Source organism: Hibiscus syriacus, unplaced genomic scaffold, assembly GCF_006381635.1.
Source record: "Hibiscus syriacus cultivar Baekdansim isolate YM2019G1 unplaced genomic scaffold, ASM638163v2 tig00002219_pilon, whole genome shotgun sequence".
Classification (NCBI taxonomy): domain Eukaryota; kingdom Viridiplantae; phylum Streptophyta; class Magnoliopsida; order Malvales; family Malvaceae; genus Hibiscus; species Hibiscus syriacus.
In genome coordinates this window covers 61,986-80,167 of record NW_024061915.1, presented here as the reverse complement: position 1 = coordinate 80,167, position 18,182 = coordinate 61,986, and the positions used below count along the sequence as shown (strand labels likewise).

General features: G+C 34.5%; 2 protein-coding genes and 1 pseudogene across 4 annotated transcripts; 2 read left to right on the top strand and 1 right to left on the bottom strand.

Moving 5' to 3' along the window:
* The first annotated feature begins 635 nt into the window (after window positions 1-635).
* Window positions 636-5,266, top strand: LOC120138361 (ATP-dependent zinc metalloprotease FTSH 10, mitochondrial-like). Of its 3 annotated transcripts, none has more exons than XM_039153855.1 (8): window positions 636-789; window positions 878-1,100; window positions 1,431-1,502; window positions 1,874-2,000; window positions 2,560-3,043; window positions 3,221-3,988; window positions 4,237-4,464; window positions 4,674-5,266. In XM_039153855.1, the coding sequence occupies exons 1-8, from the start codon at window positions 739-741 to the stop codon at window positions 5,154-5,156; spliced, it is 2,436 nt and encodes an 811-aa protein (XP_039009786.1). In that variant the 5' UTR covers window positions 636-738; the 3' UTR covers window positions 5,157-5,266. The 3 variants fall into 3 exon arrangements, with proteins under 3 accessions (XP_039009786.1, XP_039009782.1, XP_039009778.1); XM_039153851.1 differs by having other exon boundaries at window positions 881-1,100; window positions 1,874-2,007; window positions 2,564-3,043; window positions 4,674-5,156; XM_039153847.1 differs by having other exon boundaries at window positions 739-789; window positions 1,874-2,007; window positions 2,564-3,043.
* A 390-nt stretch (window positions 5,267-5,656) lies between these two features.
* LOC120138381 lies at window positions 5,657-7,497 on the top strand. The gene is made up of 5 exons (XM_039153862.1): window positions 5,657-5,825; window positions 6,134-6,222; window positions 6,681-6,762; window positions 6,868-6,932; window positions 7,153-7,497. Exons 1-5 carry the CDS (start codon window positions 5,784-5,786, stop codon window positions 7,397-7,399), a joined length of 525 nt encoding a protein of 174 aa, XP_039009793.1. The 5' UTR covers window positions 5,657-5,783; the 3' UTR covers window positions 7,400-7,497.
* A 1,022-nt stretch (window positions 7,498-8,519) lies between these two features.
* Window positions 8,520-13,886, bottom strand: LOC120138352 (annotated as a pseudogene).
* Between the last annotated feature and the right edge of the window lie 4,296 nt (window positions 13,887-18,182).

The following is an 18,182-nucleotide window of genomic DNA, read 5'->3' as shown; positions in this document are numbered from 1 at the left end:
TGCCTGCAAGAAATTATCTGGTTGCCTTTCAAATTGAAGCCAAAAGGGATAGTTATCGACTGCAACAGCACTGAGGCAGTTTCCATGGCTCGTTTGAACAAAAGGAAGAAAACTACAATGGAAATCAATGGTGAAGCATTTGCTGTTTTCTTTAAGGATAAAAATGAAGAAATCTCTTATGCGGCCATCGACAATTCGCAGGTAAAGACGGATTTTCGGCCCAATTACTAACTAGGGCATTTATTCACAATGGCCCAACATGTTTTCTTCGGTATACCTATGCCCATTGGCTGAATTTTCTATTAAATAAATTTAAGCTATTGATAAATGAAATTTTAATGTATTCCAACAAATTATAAATATTAATTAAAATCCATACATGATATTTAAAATAAAAAATAATATTAATTCAAAGTAATATATTCTCTAATGTTACAATAATAGTTTTAAAATAATTATATTAAAAACAAATTCAACAATGGGCTACTGGGTCCTTACATGTGTATCTTGGCTGCCAAGAAAATGGAAAGGAAACGAACCGACCCCATTTGCTAATCTCTATACCAATACCATACTTTGTTCCTAATATTTATCATAATCTTCATTTCCCAATAAAACGAAATTCATACAAATGCATCGACTTTTTGACGCCGTTCACCATATTATTTCTTCTACTTAAATCTTCCGTATCTTGTTTTATTTTACCTCTGATCATTTTCTTCCTTCAACGTTCAAATTATGATATTTTCTAAGCTTGGCCGTTCATATTCCCGATCTTCTCATTCGAGGGTAAGTCTTTTCTTTTTTTTTAATTATATTTTATCTCAGTTCAATTTCTTATTTTTTTACGCTTATTCATCTGTTTTCTGAAAAATAGAAGTTGCTCCATCGTGGCGGTGGAGGTGGCTGTACCGGTGGACGCTCGCCGAGCTTGCCTCGTTTGAACGGAAACGTAGATCGACTAATTGGGGGATCAGGGTATTTGAGAGGATATTTATCTTCAATAGGAGCTTCAAAGGCTTTTTTGTCAGATTTAAATTTCGTTCTTGCTAACCCTAGAATCCGCCGCTTTTTCTCAAGTGAAGCCCCAAAGAAGAAGAGTAAGCGAAATATATCATTTTTTTATTTATTTCGAATTTTCAATGTTATATAATTTGTTCGCAAGTGTTAATGAATGTGACATTATTAGTTTTTAATAGCGAGATTGAATTATCTTTCTAATTTGAGGTGAGTGGATCAGTGGAATGGAATAAAGTATATTTTTATTGCCTTCGATTTAAGGGGTTGTTGGTATAAGTAGTTTAGACATTGTAATTTGTACCTTGAGAAAAAGCTTGAGGAGTTAATGAATAAATTCGTTTAGAAATTTTGAATATTGCATTGGCATAAACTTATAATTTTTACTTTTTGTTCATGTCTTCTATCTTCAGATTATGAAAACTTTTACCCAAAGGAAAAGAAGGAAATTCCAAAGAAAAATGACCAAAAATCTGACTCCAAAGGTGAGTACATGATCCTCCTCCCCCCTTTTTCAAGTCAGTTTTTCAATACTATCAATATCAATTCGCGGACCTGAAGTTATCGGTTTGACATCTTTTAAGGCTTTAATTCTATACACCTTCTCCGCTTGCAATCATGTGATGTGAGAAGCTGGAAGATAGGATTTTTAAAATTTCTCTTGTAGGATGATTTTCTTAGCCCTGTAGGCTTATACAATGTTGAGGTTGCTTACTAAAGTATGACACTGTGTCTACCTTTATTTTTCTATTTTAATGTATACAAGTCTTGTCTATGAATATACTCTGAAATTGCCTGCAAGATAGCTTGTATAGAGCTTTAACATTTTTTACTTTTTCTTTTTTATCAATTTCAGAGGACCCCAACACAGATGAGCAGGGAAACTTTCAGGAAACTTTCATGAGGCTTTTTCAAAATTTCGTTGCACCATTGTTAGTGCTTGCATTGTTTCTTTCTATGTCTCCCTGGACTGCTGAGCAGCAGCAACAAGTAAGCAATTCCCAAAATATTTCTCCCTAATTAATTTCTGGATATTTAAGTCGGTTTGTTTTTTCTTTGATGTGACAGTGATCTATTTTCAATGCTTTAGGAATGTTCATAATTTGAGCTTAAAAACATATATACTAGAATATTGAGTCATTTGTATAAGCATATGGTAAAAAAACATTTTCTTCCCTTTGTATTTACTAGTAACTTTTTGGTTGCATTAAGCATTTTCCTCTTACAAGTGATTTGTATTTTAAAGCATGTTCATCTCTGATTGGGTGAATTCTCCCCCGGTTTTAGCATTCCATGCCATCCACAGTTCAAGGTAACTAGTTAGTTCATTGTAATGAGTCTTATTTGGTTTTGGAATCTGGATCTAGAATTGAGTATTAGGTGGATAAAAAAATTAAATGAACCAAAACGTATACAGAATCAGTAATGATCATTGTTAGTATGGAAATTTTATTCTTTCTTCTAAATTTGTTTGGTTTTTAAATATAAGCAATGTTCATCTATTTTCTAAGCTTTGATTGGTATGCTATGGAAATCTTTCTTGCAGATTAGTTTCCAAGAGTTCAAGAACAAGTTCCTGGAATCTGGTTTAGTTGACCATATAGTTGTTTCTAATAAGTCAGTTGCAAAAGTGTATGTGAGGAACACGCCATACAATCAAACAAGTGATGATATTCTCCAAGGTCTTGGGAATGATACTTCTGTCAGAGGACATGGAGGTGAATACAAATGCTACTTCACTATTGGAAGTATTGAGTCTTTTGAGGAGAAGTTGGAAGAAGCCCAAGAAGCTTTAGGGATTGACCCACATGATTTTGTTCCGGTGACATATGCCTCTGATGTGATGTGGTACCAGGAGTTGATGAGGTTTGCACCCACATTATTACTTCTTGGAACCCTTATGTATATGGGCCGGAGAATGCAAGGTGGACTGGGTGTTGGAGGAGGTGGTGGTAAGGGTGGCCGTGGAATTTTCAACATAGGAAAAGCCCATATAACCAAAGTGGATAAAAATTCCAAGAATAAGGTTAGTTTTCTGTTTTGAGTCCTAGTACATAAAAAGTAAAACTAGAATTTGAAAATTTTCCAGTTTTCTTTGTCTTTATTTCCTAAATTCATGGGCTTGGCTTTTCTTTGTGTTGCTAGAATATGAGAAGGTACTCGGCCGTTATTTTCCTATCTTTTCTGTTTCTGGTCTGTGTAGGTCTATTTCAAAGATGTTGCTGGCTGTGATGAGGCAAAACAAGAGATCATGGAATTTGTGCACTTCCTTAAGAACCCAAAGAAATACGAGGACCTAGGAGCTAAAATTCCAAAAGGTGCTCTGTTGGTGGGTCCACCAGGTACAGGAAAGACTCTCCTAGCAAAAGCAACTGCTGGTGAGTCGGGTGTACCTTTTCTATCAATATCAGGTTCTGATTTCATGGAGATGTTTGTTGGTGTTGGACCATCCAGGGTGAGGAACTTGTTCCAAGAAGCTAGGCAGTGTGCTCCTAGTATAGTATTTATTGATGAGATTGATGCGATTGGTCGAGCAAGAGGTCGTGGTGGTTTCTCAGGTTCTAATGATGAGCGTGAAAGTACGCTAAATCAATTGCTTGTAGAAATGGATGGATTTGGAACTACTTCGGGAGTTGTTGTGCTTGCTGGTACTAATAGGCCTGATATCTTAGACAAAGCTTTATTGAGGCCAGGGCGATTTGATCGTCAGATTTCAATAGATAAACCTGATATTAAAGGCCGTGAGCAGATATTCCTGGTCTACTTAAGGAAGATAAAGCTAGATCATGAGCCATCATATTACTCTGAAAGACTTGCGGCTCTCACTCCTGGTTTTGCTGGAGCAGACATTGCAAATGTTTGTAATGAAGCTGCACTAATTGCTGCAAGAAGTGGAGGAGCACAGGTCACAATGGAACATTTTGAGGCTGCTATAGACAGGATCATTGGTGGTCTTGAGAAGAAGAACAGGGTAATTATCTCTTATAGTTGTTTTTCGTTTTTGTGATTTATCTAATATCCTTGAGAATATTGAAATTAGAACCTGTAACTTCTTTCAGTGGGTGGAACATTGCCTTTTTATCAGCCATTAGTGTGAGATGGTGATTATTACATTGCATGTTAAGTCCAGCGTAGTGATTAGATAACATTACATCATTATTTTATTCCTCCAATTTTCTTCTTTCACTCTAAAACCAAATTCTTCTGGGTTTCAATTAGGTAATCAGTAAACTCGAGCGGAAGACAGTTGCTTATCATGAATCAGGTCATGCTGTTGCAGGCTGGTTCTTGGAACATGCTGAACCCCTCTTGAAAGTGACAATTGTTCCTCGCGGAACAGCAGCACTTGGATTCGCCCAGTACGTTCCAAATGAAAACCTTCTCATGACGAAAGAACAGCTTTTTGATATGACGTGCATGACCCTTGGTGGCCGAGCAGCCGAACAGGTAAATTTCCAATTCCATGCATGGTTGGGTGCAAATAGAAACAAGAATTCAACGAAATATTTACTTGTATGCTCCCTTTTGAGTTTTGGGTTTTTGTCGTGTTATATTCCAAATACCAAAATATTCCAACATCGAGGCTCAAACTAGAACTCCAAGTATTTTAGTTACGGAATGTATGCATCTAAACTAATTTTTTCCCCGTGCTTCAGGTTTTATTGGGAAAGATATCTACTGGTGCGCAAAATGACTTGGAAAAGGTGACTAAGATGACCTACGCCCAGGTGGCAGTTTATGGCTTTAGTGACAAGGTAGGTCTCCTCTCTTACCCTCAGAGGGAAGATGGGTTTGAGATGTTGAAGCCCTATAGCAATAAGACTGGTGCTATCATCGATGGCGAAGTGCGTAAGTGGGTAGCCAAGGCATACAAAAAAACGGTGCAACTTATAGAGGAACATAAAGATCAAGTAGCGGAAGTTGCTGAATTGTTGCTTGAAAAGGAAGTTCTTCACCAAGATGATCTGGTTTGGATTTTGGGGGAACGACCATTTAAATCGAGCGAACTTACAAACTATGACAGGTTTAAGCAAGGGTTTGCAGATGAAGAAAAGAAGAGCACGCAAACTCCAGAGGGTGGAGCTGCAGACGACGAGGGATCCACACCCATTGTTCCTCCACAGGTTGTTCTAACTTGATCGGTTATCATGAATTTTGTACATTTGAGTTAATAAATTTTCTTCTTTCCACAACTGTTTTATACGCTGCATTTTAACAGTGTATCATTTGTACATTATTTTATTAAATACTTGAGGGGTCTATTTCTTTTGGGTTCATCTGTGTGGTCTATTTCTTGAAGGATATCGGGAGTAATTCACAAAATCCTTCAATATCGATTATTTATATTTTTTGCATTAAGTTTATATCATAAATGAAATGGTAAAAGATTTAGAAGATTCATATTTTTTGTATTACGTTTAAAAGAAATGATATATTTACTATACCGTGATAATATTTGAAGTTATTTTTTTCAAGAAAATCAATGAGATGTGCTGAGAAGGCAGTCATCAAATATACATAACCCGTAATAGATGCCAGCCGCAATTGAAGGGCCGGCCTTCCAAGACTTGAACCCATCAGTGGTTCGTCTAGATCGGCCCTGTTCGTACTCCTATTTCCCTAAACCCCCCCCCCCCTCCTCTCTTTTCTTCTACTGCTATTTCCCTCTTTCAAAATACCAAGACTCCTTGTTGCGACAATAATTAATTCGAATAATCTTATTTCCAAGGTCTTCATTTATCACTGAAGGAAATTTTGTCTCCTTAATGGCGAAGCGAGAGCTCTCCAGTACTTTGAGGGGTTTGAAGGTAATCCAAGAGCGCGAAGCTTTTTTCTCTTTCTTAGTAGTTTTCCTCCTTGATATTTTTGGGTTTTGTTTTAATGTATCTGGTTTATTATTATTATCATTATTATTATTATTATTTTTGTTGATTTTCTTTTGAATTTGCAGAAGTTTTTGTATTATAGGTTCCGTTTGTTCTCATAGGGTTATTTGAATTTTGAACTAGGCATTGTTTTAATTCACCTGGATTTCGTTTCTTTTTCGAGTTGGAAAAAGTTGTTATTTTTTAACTTGCTCGAGTTCTATTTTTCATTCTATTTCATGCAATAATAGTTCATGCAAAGGGCAGCTCAGAGAGAGGAGAAAGCGATTAAGGAAGAAGAGGTTAAACCTGAAGGGATTAATACTATTACTAGAAAATGGTACTAAAAGTTCCACCCTTTGTTTATGATTTGTCTTAAATCTCTAAACTATATTGAATTTTGTTTTTGCTTCAGCTTTGTTTTAGATTTCTTATGATATGCTACAAACCTTTGACATTATCATGCATCCGATGTGATTGTACCATTGCTTATTTATGGGTTATAGTATACTTCGTTTGCTCCATAACTTATCCTTAAACGAGCGAGAGAACAAACAATTCATAGTTTTTGCTTCCTGGGAGTTTAAGATTCTTCCAAAGCAGACCATTGAAATTGACCCTTAATAATTAAATTCTTCTGCAGGAAAATTATTTTTGTGAACCGAATGTAATGAGAAAGGAGGGCCTGTGTGAAAATAGATTTGCTAAGATGTACGTGTGGGATCTGCTTGCTTGCTTGTGAACTTGTCCTTGTTTCAATTTGTTTAACTACAACTTTTTACCTTTGCAAACATTCAGTGTTGTCATATTGGAAGGGGATCCTCGTCCCAGAGCAACTGTTGGGCGGATGTCATTTCAAAGTTTCAATCCTTCTATTGATGTGAGTTTAAAGGGTCAACTGACCTAAGAATTCTTGCCAATAACTTTCCATTTAATCTGGTTCTCTTGTTGCTTTTGTCCTCATTTGAAAGCATTGTCATGGTAGAAACTGAATGAAGCAGCATCAAATGAGTGTCGGCCAGATGCCTCTGGTGGAAGGACTTTGTCTAGGTGGGTATTATTTTTCTTTCTCTTTTTTCATGAGCTGTTGTTAATGTTCTGGTTATTCCTGAAAGCTTTGGAAAATAATGTTGCAGTATTGTGTTGTAATTATAAAAGTCTTAAGAAATGAAAGATTTGAATCAAACATTAGATACGTGTAGGGGGTCTGCAATGGTTAACTCGTGAGATGCATATTTTTATCTGACTTTTTGCCCTTGAATTGCAACAGTGAGAATGGATCTGCATCTGAAGCGACTGATTGTGCTAAAGTCAGCACGGATAAACACAAAGGTAATGGAGACCTTAAGAGAAAACAGTCCGACATAGTTTCTGAACCAGCACATCCAAATGAATCGCCCAAAAATAGTAATGCCTCTCACTCATCGCCAAGCAGCAGCAAGCCCTCCTCCAAAAAGCAGTCAAAGCGTGAGAAGCTCGACTGGAGTGTTCTCAGGCCACCAAAGCCTAATAGGTGATCCTATATATGAAATTGTCTTCAACATAGCGAGTACATTAAAATTTATTTTCATGTTCCCAAAACCCAATGTGTAACTCTGTTCTCGTTTTATTAAAATATCAGCTTCTTAACTTTCAGATGTGTTCATTTAAGTTGCATTACTCTCTCTCTCTCTTCCCTATCCCATTGGCAATCCACCTCAATATCAAAACCCTTATGGTAGTCTGATTTCAGAAGTCCTTGTTCTGTTCAATATCTTCTGCTCTAATGGAAGCTGCCTCAAACCAGCTTTCCGGTTCCTCAGCTGCCACTGCTTGTATGTTTCTGGTCTTTCAGTTCTTTCCATACTTTCACATGCCATAACATTAATGGCATCCCTTCCAAACATTTCTCTTTCAACTAGCAACCTATGTTTTGAGAATGGGCTTTTTAATGCTTGAACTAATTTATTTATTTTATAATAATTGTATTAAATGTGTTTTATATTATGTAAATTTGATGCATTGATAATTTATGTTATATACTTTTTTCCATTATAATAAATGATATATTAATCTAAACCCAAAACCATTAATGAATTTGATTAATACGAATAATGTATGAATTTATTTACAAAACAATTTAATCCATAAATAAATAACATAACAATTTCATTACTCAAAACCCACTTCTCAAATATCTTTTTCCTTAAAAATAAAATCCTTAACATTTTATAGGGGCTAACATGCATCTCTTTTTCAAGATCAGACATTTCCAGACTCGAAAAATCAGAGAAAAGAAAGAAAACCAATCCATTCTATTGTCAGCCTTTCAATTTACTTATCTGATACCTTTATTGTTTTAGCAAATTCAAACTCCAATAATGCATAAATTGCTTTTTGTGAAAGAGACTGAGGGTGACGTTCCAAGAGCTGGTACAAGCCAACCAATAGGAGAATGAGTGCATGATCATGCCAGAAAAGAATATTAATGATCTTAGCCAAATGATAAGCATACGTCCTCTTCATTTTAGATGCCAAAAGATTCAATTATTCTATTTATAATTTCAATTTGGGTTTTTCATGAATGGGTATTTTCTTTTAAAGAAAGTGTCGCCCTTTAAACCTCAAGATTTAATCTAAATAATTTACATATTCACCAAGTTCAATTCAGCTAGCACGTAGCAAGCTCTTATTACAACCATTTACAAAAGGGACAAGTATCGTTATTGGCAGAGCATACCATAAAATATTACATAGTACTTCTATTTCATCCTTGGCTTAACTTTTTTTTTTACATAATCATGATACAAATACAAGAAATCAATAAGAAAAACAAAGCAACGGACAATGTCCTAAACCCATCATCAAGCTAAGATTTTTTCATCAACATCACGTCGGCTACTAGCTATCATATTAGAGTTATGATAGAGAAGGCAGCTTTCCGGCAACGGCTGCTGCTTGGCTTGCTGCTGGGACCAGTAGGTGTGTGCATTTAGAACCCTGTCCAAGAGATCTTGGGGCACCGGATCCCCGCGCCTTTGCTGTGGGGATATCCTTGCAGTGTGCAGTAGAGTTTTCCACTTATCCTGCACGAGCCCAATAAAAACCATCACAACCATATGGAAATGTTTTCGATCTACTTATCAAGATGACTAAGAAACACGCTCTTTGTTTCCCATTTCCAACTGAAAGATCAAAAGCAGCATAAAGTTCCAGCAAGCCATATTACAAATATACAATTGTATTAAGCTAAAACCAAAAGATACAAACTGGAATTAGGCATTCGGTAATAGGCATGAAAATATGATAAACAAGATACGAGTAAGAAGCAGATTCACCAGCACTCAGCAGGTCGAGAGATTAGCCTAAGATAAGGATAAACAGTTTTTGCAGTGGCTTTATGAAAGTAGAGTTTGGACTTGCCTTCAAATCAACATAAGTGCGATGCTTCGCCTTATCAAAAGCTCTTAATTTAACATCGCGCCACCTGCATATCAATAAAGCCAATTAAACCATGACCGTATGCCTAACCCCACAAATAGGCCAACAGTTTCCAAGTTAAATCCACATTTTTTATGAAAACAACTTTCAGAGTATCTTCTGAGCTTTGATTACATTTTTTTCACAGAGCAAGCATTCATGCAAATATCTGACTGGGTATCATGATGAATTGATTGAAAATTAGCAAATAAGCAGCGTTTCTTGGTTAGGTTCAAACATACCTTCCGGTTCCAAGTTTCTCAACAGCTTGAACCAAGGCTTCAACTTCAGTAATAAAGAAAGGTCGACGAATTCTTCGCTGTGCAACTTCAGATTGCTTGGGTTTCTTATGAGCTCGAACCACAGCTAATGTCTCCATGCTCAATGCAGGTGCAGCTATCAATGCTTTAGATTCAGGTGTGCTTTTGTCAAACATGTGTCAGTAGGTGTGGATGCACAACCATTATTACTTTCAATGGAGTTTCCAGAATTAGGCTTGCGAGGCTTGGGTGAGAGATCACAAGTAACCTGATTATCTAAACCAGGATTTGCTGGATACCTGCCAAAAAACAGTATTAAATCATAAACTGAATCTGGCACAGTAACCAAATAACTCTTATTTGATCTGATGGTTAAGAGTATTTGAAAGAGGAATGAATAAGAATCTTGAATGAGACAAAATGTCAGCCAGCTCTTCAAGGCTAACACCTCTTGAATGAGAATACTGTTATCAAACAAAAAGTTGGCATCTTCTTCAAGTATTTAGGAGAAAAAGGTAGATCCTAGAAGATGAAGATTCTAATAGGTGCCAGCAATTGCAACATTATCCCGTTTTCAACAACAACAAAAAGAAGAAAAGAAAAAAACCACTAAGTTAAAAATACTTCTTTTCATATGTTTAAGTCTAGAACAACATGAGACCATACTTAAACCATCACAGACAAGTGGATATCTACTGAACCTGTAAAACTATTTTTATTACCTATATACAGGTAGTGGAGTGTCACGGATAAGTTTTAAGGGAGAATCCCCAGGGCATAATGAAGGGGGAGTATGAGAAGGGTTGGGCTCCAGGCTAAAACCTAGAGCATCCATCTGATTATCACAAGAAATCCCCGTCTGCAGCAGAGTTTTATTGTCATCCCTAACCTTCTTTCCTTGAAGAAGTACACCAACACACAATCCATCTCCAAGTATCGCCGTCACTGCCTCCATTACAGTCCTCTACAGATCAATTTCACATCATTAGAGGAAATGTAATTACCAAGCCAGCCAGTAGATGAGACCAGACAGTGGAATTACAATTTATGAAAGATACAGTCCAAGTATCCATCACGGATTGAAGTAAGATGGTGCTCTAAGGAAGAAATACAAATGCAGATAGTGATACTAATAGAAAAGACATAATTCTTCAAGGTCCAAAAGCAGCAAAAAGAAATCCAAGAGATATCTCTAAGCACTCTACTGTCAAATTTTGGAACGGCAGTCAAACCGACATTCTACCACAATGATCAGAATCATAGATCAGTATACCTTCAAAGAACCAACAGTTGCAGATTCTGGAACTTCAATAAACAATTCTGGCACCCTGAAAGATTTGATCCTGAGCTTCACTGAGTAAAGGGAAAGACATCTTGATGTAAGAACCTCTTTCAATGGCACATACCAATCAAGTGAAAAGAGTTACATGTGAATCACTGCATAAAAGGCTCTCATACCGTGGGAATTCCTAGAGGTGAATGATTGGTGTTGGTCTGCTGGTGAAGATGATTCTCCAGTGACTGCAAAAGATTTAGAACAAATCAGCAAAATGCAGATGTTAGCAATAAACACCAAGAAACGTAGTTACAGATGAGAAGTATTTAATTCACCTCCATGCATCTTTGAATATAGAAAGGAAGTATTTCCGTTGTTGTTGTTGTTCCAAGCTGAATCAGAAATGCCCTCACAGCTGGTTCCTCCGTCCGAGTTCGACTCTGAGCTACAGTAGAAAAACTTCCTTTTTTTGAAAGGATAGTTCCTTCCAGATGTTAAGCGTTTATAAGCTCTCCTATTACAGTAACCAGACTTCAAATTCTCATCTGAAGGATCAAGATATTCATTTAATTAAAAATTACACACTTGTAAATATCCTACATATGTTACCAGATGATATACTCAAAATTGAAATGATTTTGATTACAAGAAGCCACATACCATAATTGGAACACATCACATTCTTCGATCTTGAAGCAACTTTCCAGTATTTAGAAGCCAGAATCTTCCTTATTCTTCGGTCTCCAATATGAGGGGTTGACCTAAATGGTTCTCTTAGGGGGCTAGGGTGAGTACACCCTGAAGATTTTTCATCATCATCTCTACTAACTACATTTACATCATCCCATTTTTGCGGGAAAAGAAACAAGGGGATTGTGGTCCCTATAAGAACGTGCCTTAAAACTACAGTCTGAACTAAGTAGAGCAGGGGGTTTAACATCTGAGACCAGTGCATCCTCAAAGGAGCATTTATCAGCCACTTCTCCAATCGAAGCCTTATCAGTTCTATCCAGTTCCTCATCCGTCAACACTTTATTTCCAGACACTGGTTTAATACAATCACCAGATGTCCCACACACAGAGGGAAAACCTTCCATTTCATTCTTGATTTTGTCATTCATCAACTTCTGAGCATCAACTCTTTCTAAGCAATCAGAAGTTGCTACAAGGGCACCATTTCGAAGACTAGGGGATTCCTTAGAACTACAGTTTGGGTCACTAGTTTGTGGAATGGGTTCAGAAACAATGAATTCGGTATTGGCACCGTCTTGATTGCAAAATTCCAGCTTCAATGACTGATTTACATCCCCCCTTTCCTCTTTTATGGTATTTGTTTCAGCTGCAGGTTGATCTTCCGCAGTCCATGTAGTATTTGAAGCAGTTTCTTTATCTAGCAATAACTTTCCAGCAACAGTGGCCAGCAAATCAAATGCACTTATCTGGTTGTCTTCAACTCTCTTTCTAAACGGAACTCTTTTCTACAAAAAGGAGTGACAGTAGCGATTCAAAATAGATCAGAATATTTGCAAGTAAATATGAAATACAAAACTATCACACTAACCCTGGCTGATCTGGTTGCTCGAGGAATGGCAGGCACCTGATAGCCACTGAATCCATAGTCCAACCTCTTCTGCAACACCATGTCTCAATGATAGCACCAAATTGAACACGTCATTTGCGACTCACGGCATTCTTGAATCAATTTCCAAGACACTGAATGTAAGAGAAATAGAATCAATCAATGTCTCTAGGACCCTGGTAAGAGATGAATATAAGAGTTCAGCTAAATGATGTATATAATTAAATAGACATAAAAAAAACCACAACCATTTTAGAAATAAGTTGCAAAACAGAAAACTAAATTCAAGGCATGAAAAAAGTTCAAAAAAAGCAAATTTTCCTTCTATAAGAAAATAAACACAATAAAGACATAGCAAAAAATCATATGCCACTCCCAATTTTCAACTCCAAATGTTAAAAGGTAACTTCAAAAAGATCAACATAATCTGATCGGAAATGGAAAATCCATACCCAGCCCTCTACCTCAAGGGTCTTCTATGGAAAGATCCACATCAGATGCATAAAACCATAAAGTGCTTTTTTTCCTTTAATTTTTCAAATTGTTCAAAACATCAAAATTTTGTAAATTCAAAAAAGAGCTGGGGAAAGTGAAAAGAAATTAGCAAACTTAAGTTAGAAAGACAAACCCCTAAACCACAACAAAACCCCGATACAGAGTATTCAAAACCAAATAACCAACTCAGACGTCAACCCCATATATTCTTTGCAACTCAGGTAAAATTTGCTTTTAACAAGATCTAAAACCCTGGAGAAAAGATCTATCTTGAAAAAAAAAAGCTAAAAAGGATCTTTGATCATCCCCTCGGCTTTTCCGATAAATTGTCCAAGAAATCCAGATCGAATGCCTTATTGCCCAAATTCATCAACAAGCAGAAGAATTTAACGTCAAAAGTGACAGATTCTAGGAATTTTCAAAAGAAAACCGAAAACAGAGGATAAAAATAACAGGCATTTGAAGCTTAAAATATCAAAGCTCCGGTGTCCTTCATAAGCTTTGTCCTCGGATTACCATCGAAATCGAATTTTCCTTCCACTTTCTCACCATTTCTAGGCAAGCAAACAAAAGAGGCCCGAAAACTTTCGGCAGAAGGAAAATCTGGAAAAAGAAAACTCCTCTAAACTATGAACTTTTCGCTCAGAAAATGAAATTTACAACCAAACGTAAGATCGCAGAAAGAAGTAATAAAAATTAAAATTATCCTATCTTCCCAGGCGAGGAAAAGGAGAGATAAAAAGAACAATACTCACTTCTATTTTCTACCCCATATTTTCTCCCAGAAAACAAAAGGGAAATTTTCTCTGTGTTTTTCAAACAAAGGCCATTCGGGAATTTCCCTGAAAATTTACAATTTTTTTCTCACCAGAAAAGAAAACAATTTGTTTTCCCTCTTCTCTCTCTCTAATTGCCAAAACCCTCTGAAAACCACCTCTTTTTTTTCTTTTGCTTGCTTAAACCCCAGGTTTAATACCATTGTCCCCCTATGCTACCGGATCTATTCGTAGTCTTTGTTCCTATAGGATTTGGACACGTGGGGAAAACTTAAATCCTGCGGCTAAGACACAGTTAGCATCGAGAAAACCGACGGTTCACAGAGAGAGTGATTTATTTATATTTATACTTGGGAAACATTTTTCTATAAGACTGTAAACCTTATTTAATCTGTTTATTTTAATATATTAAATTTAATATTTTAAATTTTAAGATTAAAAAAATAATATTATAAGGTTTAAGATTTTTTGCTTAAACGTTGAAGTCCATATGTCTTCCATGAAAAAAATGAATAATTTATACATCTTTCTCTTGATACCGTAAAAAAAATCTTAATTTAAAAATATAATTTGGTGAGATCCCTGTCCAAGGAATTTTTCTTTTCCAACACCCGGGCGAGGAAGATGATAAAAATGTTTCGCGATTAGTTTTGAGAAATTTGTGGCCATATTTTTTTTAAAACAAAAACACGAATACCATTACCACGTAGGAAAAAGCACAGTAATCCTACGTGGTAAAAAGGAAGGCAGTCATTGGTCGCCTTTTGGTCCGTGTTATCGACAACGTTGTGGCTTTTTTTTTTCCTCTAAAAATTGAAATCGAAATGGCGCAAGAGGACTTCTGACGGTGAAATAGGAATCCCCGTCAATCTCAATGTTGAGTTGTTGACGGCGTGGTTTACGTGATGAATCCGGAAAGCCAGGACGGGGAAAACGTCCGTTAAATTTGAGGATAAGGGGGTGGGGAATCGTGGCGGGTCCTACATCACAGGTGGACCCCACATATATATTTTTTTTTGTCCTTAATAACGAAAACAACACATTAAGTGCGTTTGGTTCATGAAATGTAAGATTATCAGTGAGAATAAAAGATTATCAGAGAATAAGATTACTGATAATATTGTATTTTGTGTTTTGTTGGTTTAGGAGAAATGTAAGATTGTCGTGTTTAGCTAAAGGAATAAAAGATTATTGAAATATATATTTGATCAAATTATCCTTATTATATATTTGTTTTTTAACAAGTTAAAAAATATTTATAGATTTTTTTTAAAAAAAAATAAATTCATAAAATTTATATAGTTATTTTTTACAAAATTGAAAATATAAAAATTTTAATAAAACGATAAAATTTTATTTTAATCTCTTAACTTCATATAAAATTTTAATTATAGATTGTTTTGTAAATATAAAATAGTTTAAGGATAAATTTATAATTTAACCTTCGTAGAATTTTTTATTATTTAATGACAAAAGAATGATATTTTTGAAAAAAAAAATTAAGGGCATTTTAGTCCAAAACGTCGATAATCAAACAATACCTAAGGAAAGGGGTAATGACATTCCCGATAATATACCCCAAAAAATCCACTATTAGTGATAAAACATGATCGAAAATGAGATTTCTGACCAACCAAACGAGGAAATGTGAATTCCATTTCCATGAAAATCTCACATTTCCAGAACCAAACAACCCTTTAATTTTGTTGCAAGAAAGATCGATTATTTAGGAAATGTGATTAGATTAAAAAAAATGTCTCTTTCAATGAACTATAGAAAGGAACTTATAGTAGGTGTAACCAACTAAACTCTATGTTGGTTCTCTACATTCGTGTGCGCCTTTGATAAAGTAAATATTTTATTAAAGAATTTCTCAAATAAAAGTTGGGTAAAGTTCACGAATTGTCCTTTGATTATAAGATATTATTTTATTGAGTCTTTCAACTATTAAAAATTATAAAATAATCATCCGACTATATGGTGTTGTTTTGTTGAGTCCATTGACTATTAACAGTTACAAAATGATCATCTGACTGTTCATTATATTCCAAACTCATCATTTTTCATTAAAAAATTAATGATCGTCTGAGTTATACGTTAATATGCTAATTGAGATATGATAGTCGTTTGAGATTATGAAATAAGATTTTATCATGTCTTATTTAGCAGGTTAACGTCCACCTCAAACTATCATAATTTTTTTAACATAAAAGATGAGTTTGAAACTTATAAATAGTCATATGGTTGTTTTGTAATTTTTTAGTCGAGAGACTCAACAAAGCAATACCTAATATTGAGGGACTATTTTATAACTTTAAATAATTAGAGGACTAAAAAAATAACACCCTATAATCAGAAAATTATTTGTGTACTTTACCCATAAAATTTCATAATTAATTTGACTAATATTAATATGTTAATAAATGGTGTTTATTATAATAATTAGGAAGGTAAACTATACATATGATCATTACTATATTAATTAATTTATCATTTTTTCAATCAGATCATTTAATTTTACTAGTTTGATAATTAATAATAATTAAAACTTTATATAATTACACATTTGATTATCGTTACTTATGCATCTTATTTTTAAAAATTAATCAAATGATGATATGTGGTGTACCTATCCTATCATCTCATAATCAAATATATTAATTGATATGATTTAAATAATTAAATAATATTGTTAAAAATTAATAAATAGATTATCATATTAGAACTCTCATAATTAAATTATCTTTTATATAATTAACCTAATTGAAAAAATATTTTCAAAGCATTTGTATTCATATTTTATTCATTGATAGTGAAATCGGTGATGTGATTACTCAGTACAAGACAAGAGATAGATGTTAGATTTTGATGCTATTTTTTCTTTTATTTGTTTGATATTCGAATTGCATGAATTATTGCCCGTACATGCTTTACTTTGCTTGCGGAACTCGTAAAATTAATGAACAGAACAGTCTAGCATCTGCCAGTTTACAAGGACCGAGAACGAGAGAAGTACGATAGGTTCTATAGGGAGGAGGTTTATTGTAATATAATCAAAATAAAAACAATTACAAAATGTTATTTAAAAATACATTATTCATTTAAAATGTAAATTATTTTAAATATTTACTCAAAATATTATACCAAGAGTATAATGCCGGTGAACCGAAAACACTCTCATTTTGGATTAATTATTATGCTATTGTTAGTATTTAAATGTAAAGTTTTTAATATAATAACTATATTATCTAGATGTAATTATTATGATAAATAAGAGAATAACATGTGTTTAAGTGCATTCGAATTTATATTTTCCTAAATATTATAATAATAATCATGCTAATCAAAGTAAGACTCAAATAAGTTAATTCATGTAATATATGTTAAATATTTGATTTTATTATATGTTTTCTAAAATTAATAACTTTCAATTATATAATTCAACTAGCATTGTTATTATTACACCATACGAAAGAACTTAGGTATAAATATACATTATTTTAAACATGATTGAAATAGTTTTAAGATATAAAATCCGTATATATTCTTACACACACGCATAAAAGATCAATGAATTCCACTAGGATGAGTAGCTCCAAGCTTTTGCATTTGCATTTGCATGTATGTGCATGTCCAGATTAATGGGTGGGTCGGTTTTACTTACATTTGACACATAGTTCGTCTTTTAAATAATTTTCGTGTACATTATTATTATTATTATTATTATCCATTTCGTTTTCTGTAATTTTACAATTTTGACAATACGAATGATTAAAGGGAATTTTAATTTTTTTTTTGGAGTTTTAGGTTCGAGCGTTGTATTTGTAAGATAAATGTGTTTTATCAATAATTAAAATAGATTATTAATAGATATTATTTTGTAATCATTTTATATTTTTTAAGAAAAGAATTCGGTTATATTTTCGGGATTCAAGAATTTAAAATTATGCATGTTAGAGAAAGAAAAAAACAATTAAAATTGAGTTTTTATAAAAATAGTTTAAAATTCATGAACATTAAAGAAATCCCAGGAAAGCCGGGAAAAGTCAGCAGTCGTTGGCAGTCCTTAGGCGACAACCGTCGGATGCGATCAGGAGGGTAGAGTTGATTACAGTCGACAGTGCCAGAAGGAGTGGTCGACCAAGGAGGAAGTGGGTAGACTGCTTGAGATCTGATTTGAAGGATTTAGCCCTTACCGAGGACATGACCTCTGACAGAAAAGTATGGAGACTTAAGACCAGGATAGACGAGTAGTGTGGGTCACAACAATAGAGTGTAGCATCTCTGTCTTTTTTTTAATGCCTTTGTAGTAATTTCCATGACTTGTACTTTTTATACGTTTCTGTCATTGGAATTTATGAAGGCTTAGAACTAGGATATCGGAGTAATGTTGCCTTAGTTTAGGTTTTAACCCATTTGACTTTATTCCTTATCGTAACTTGCTATCTCTGACTA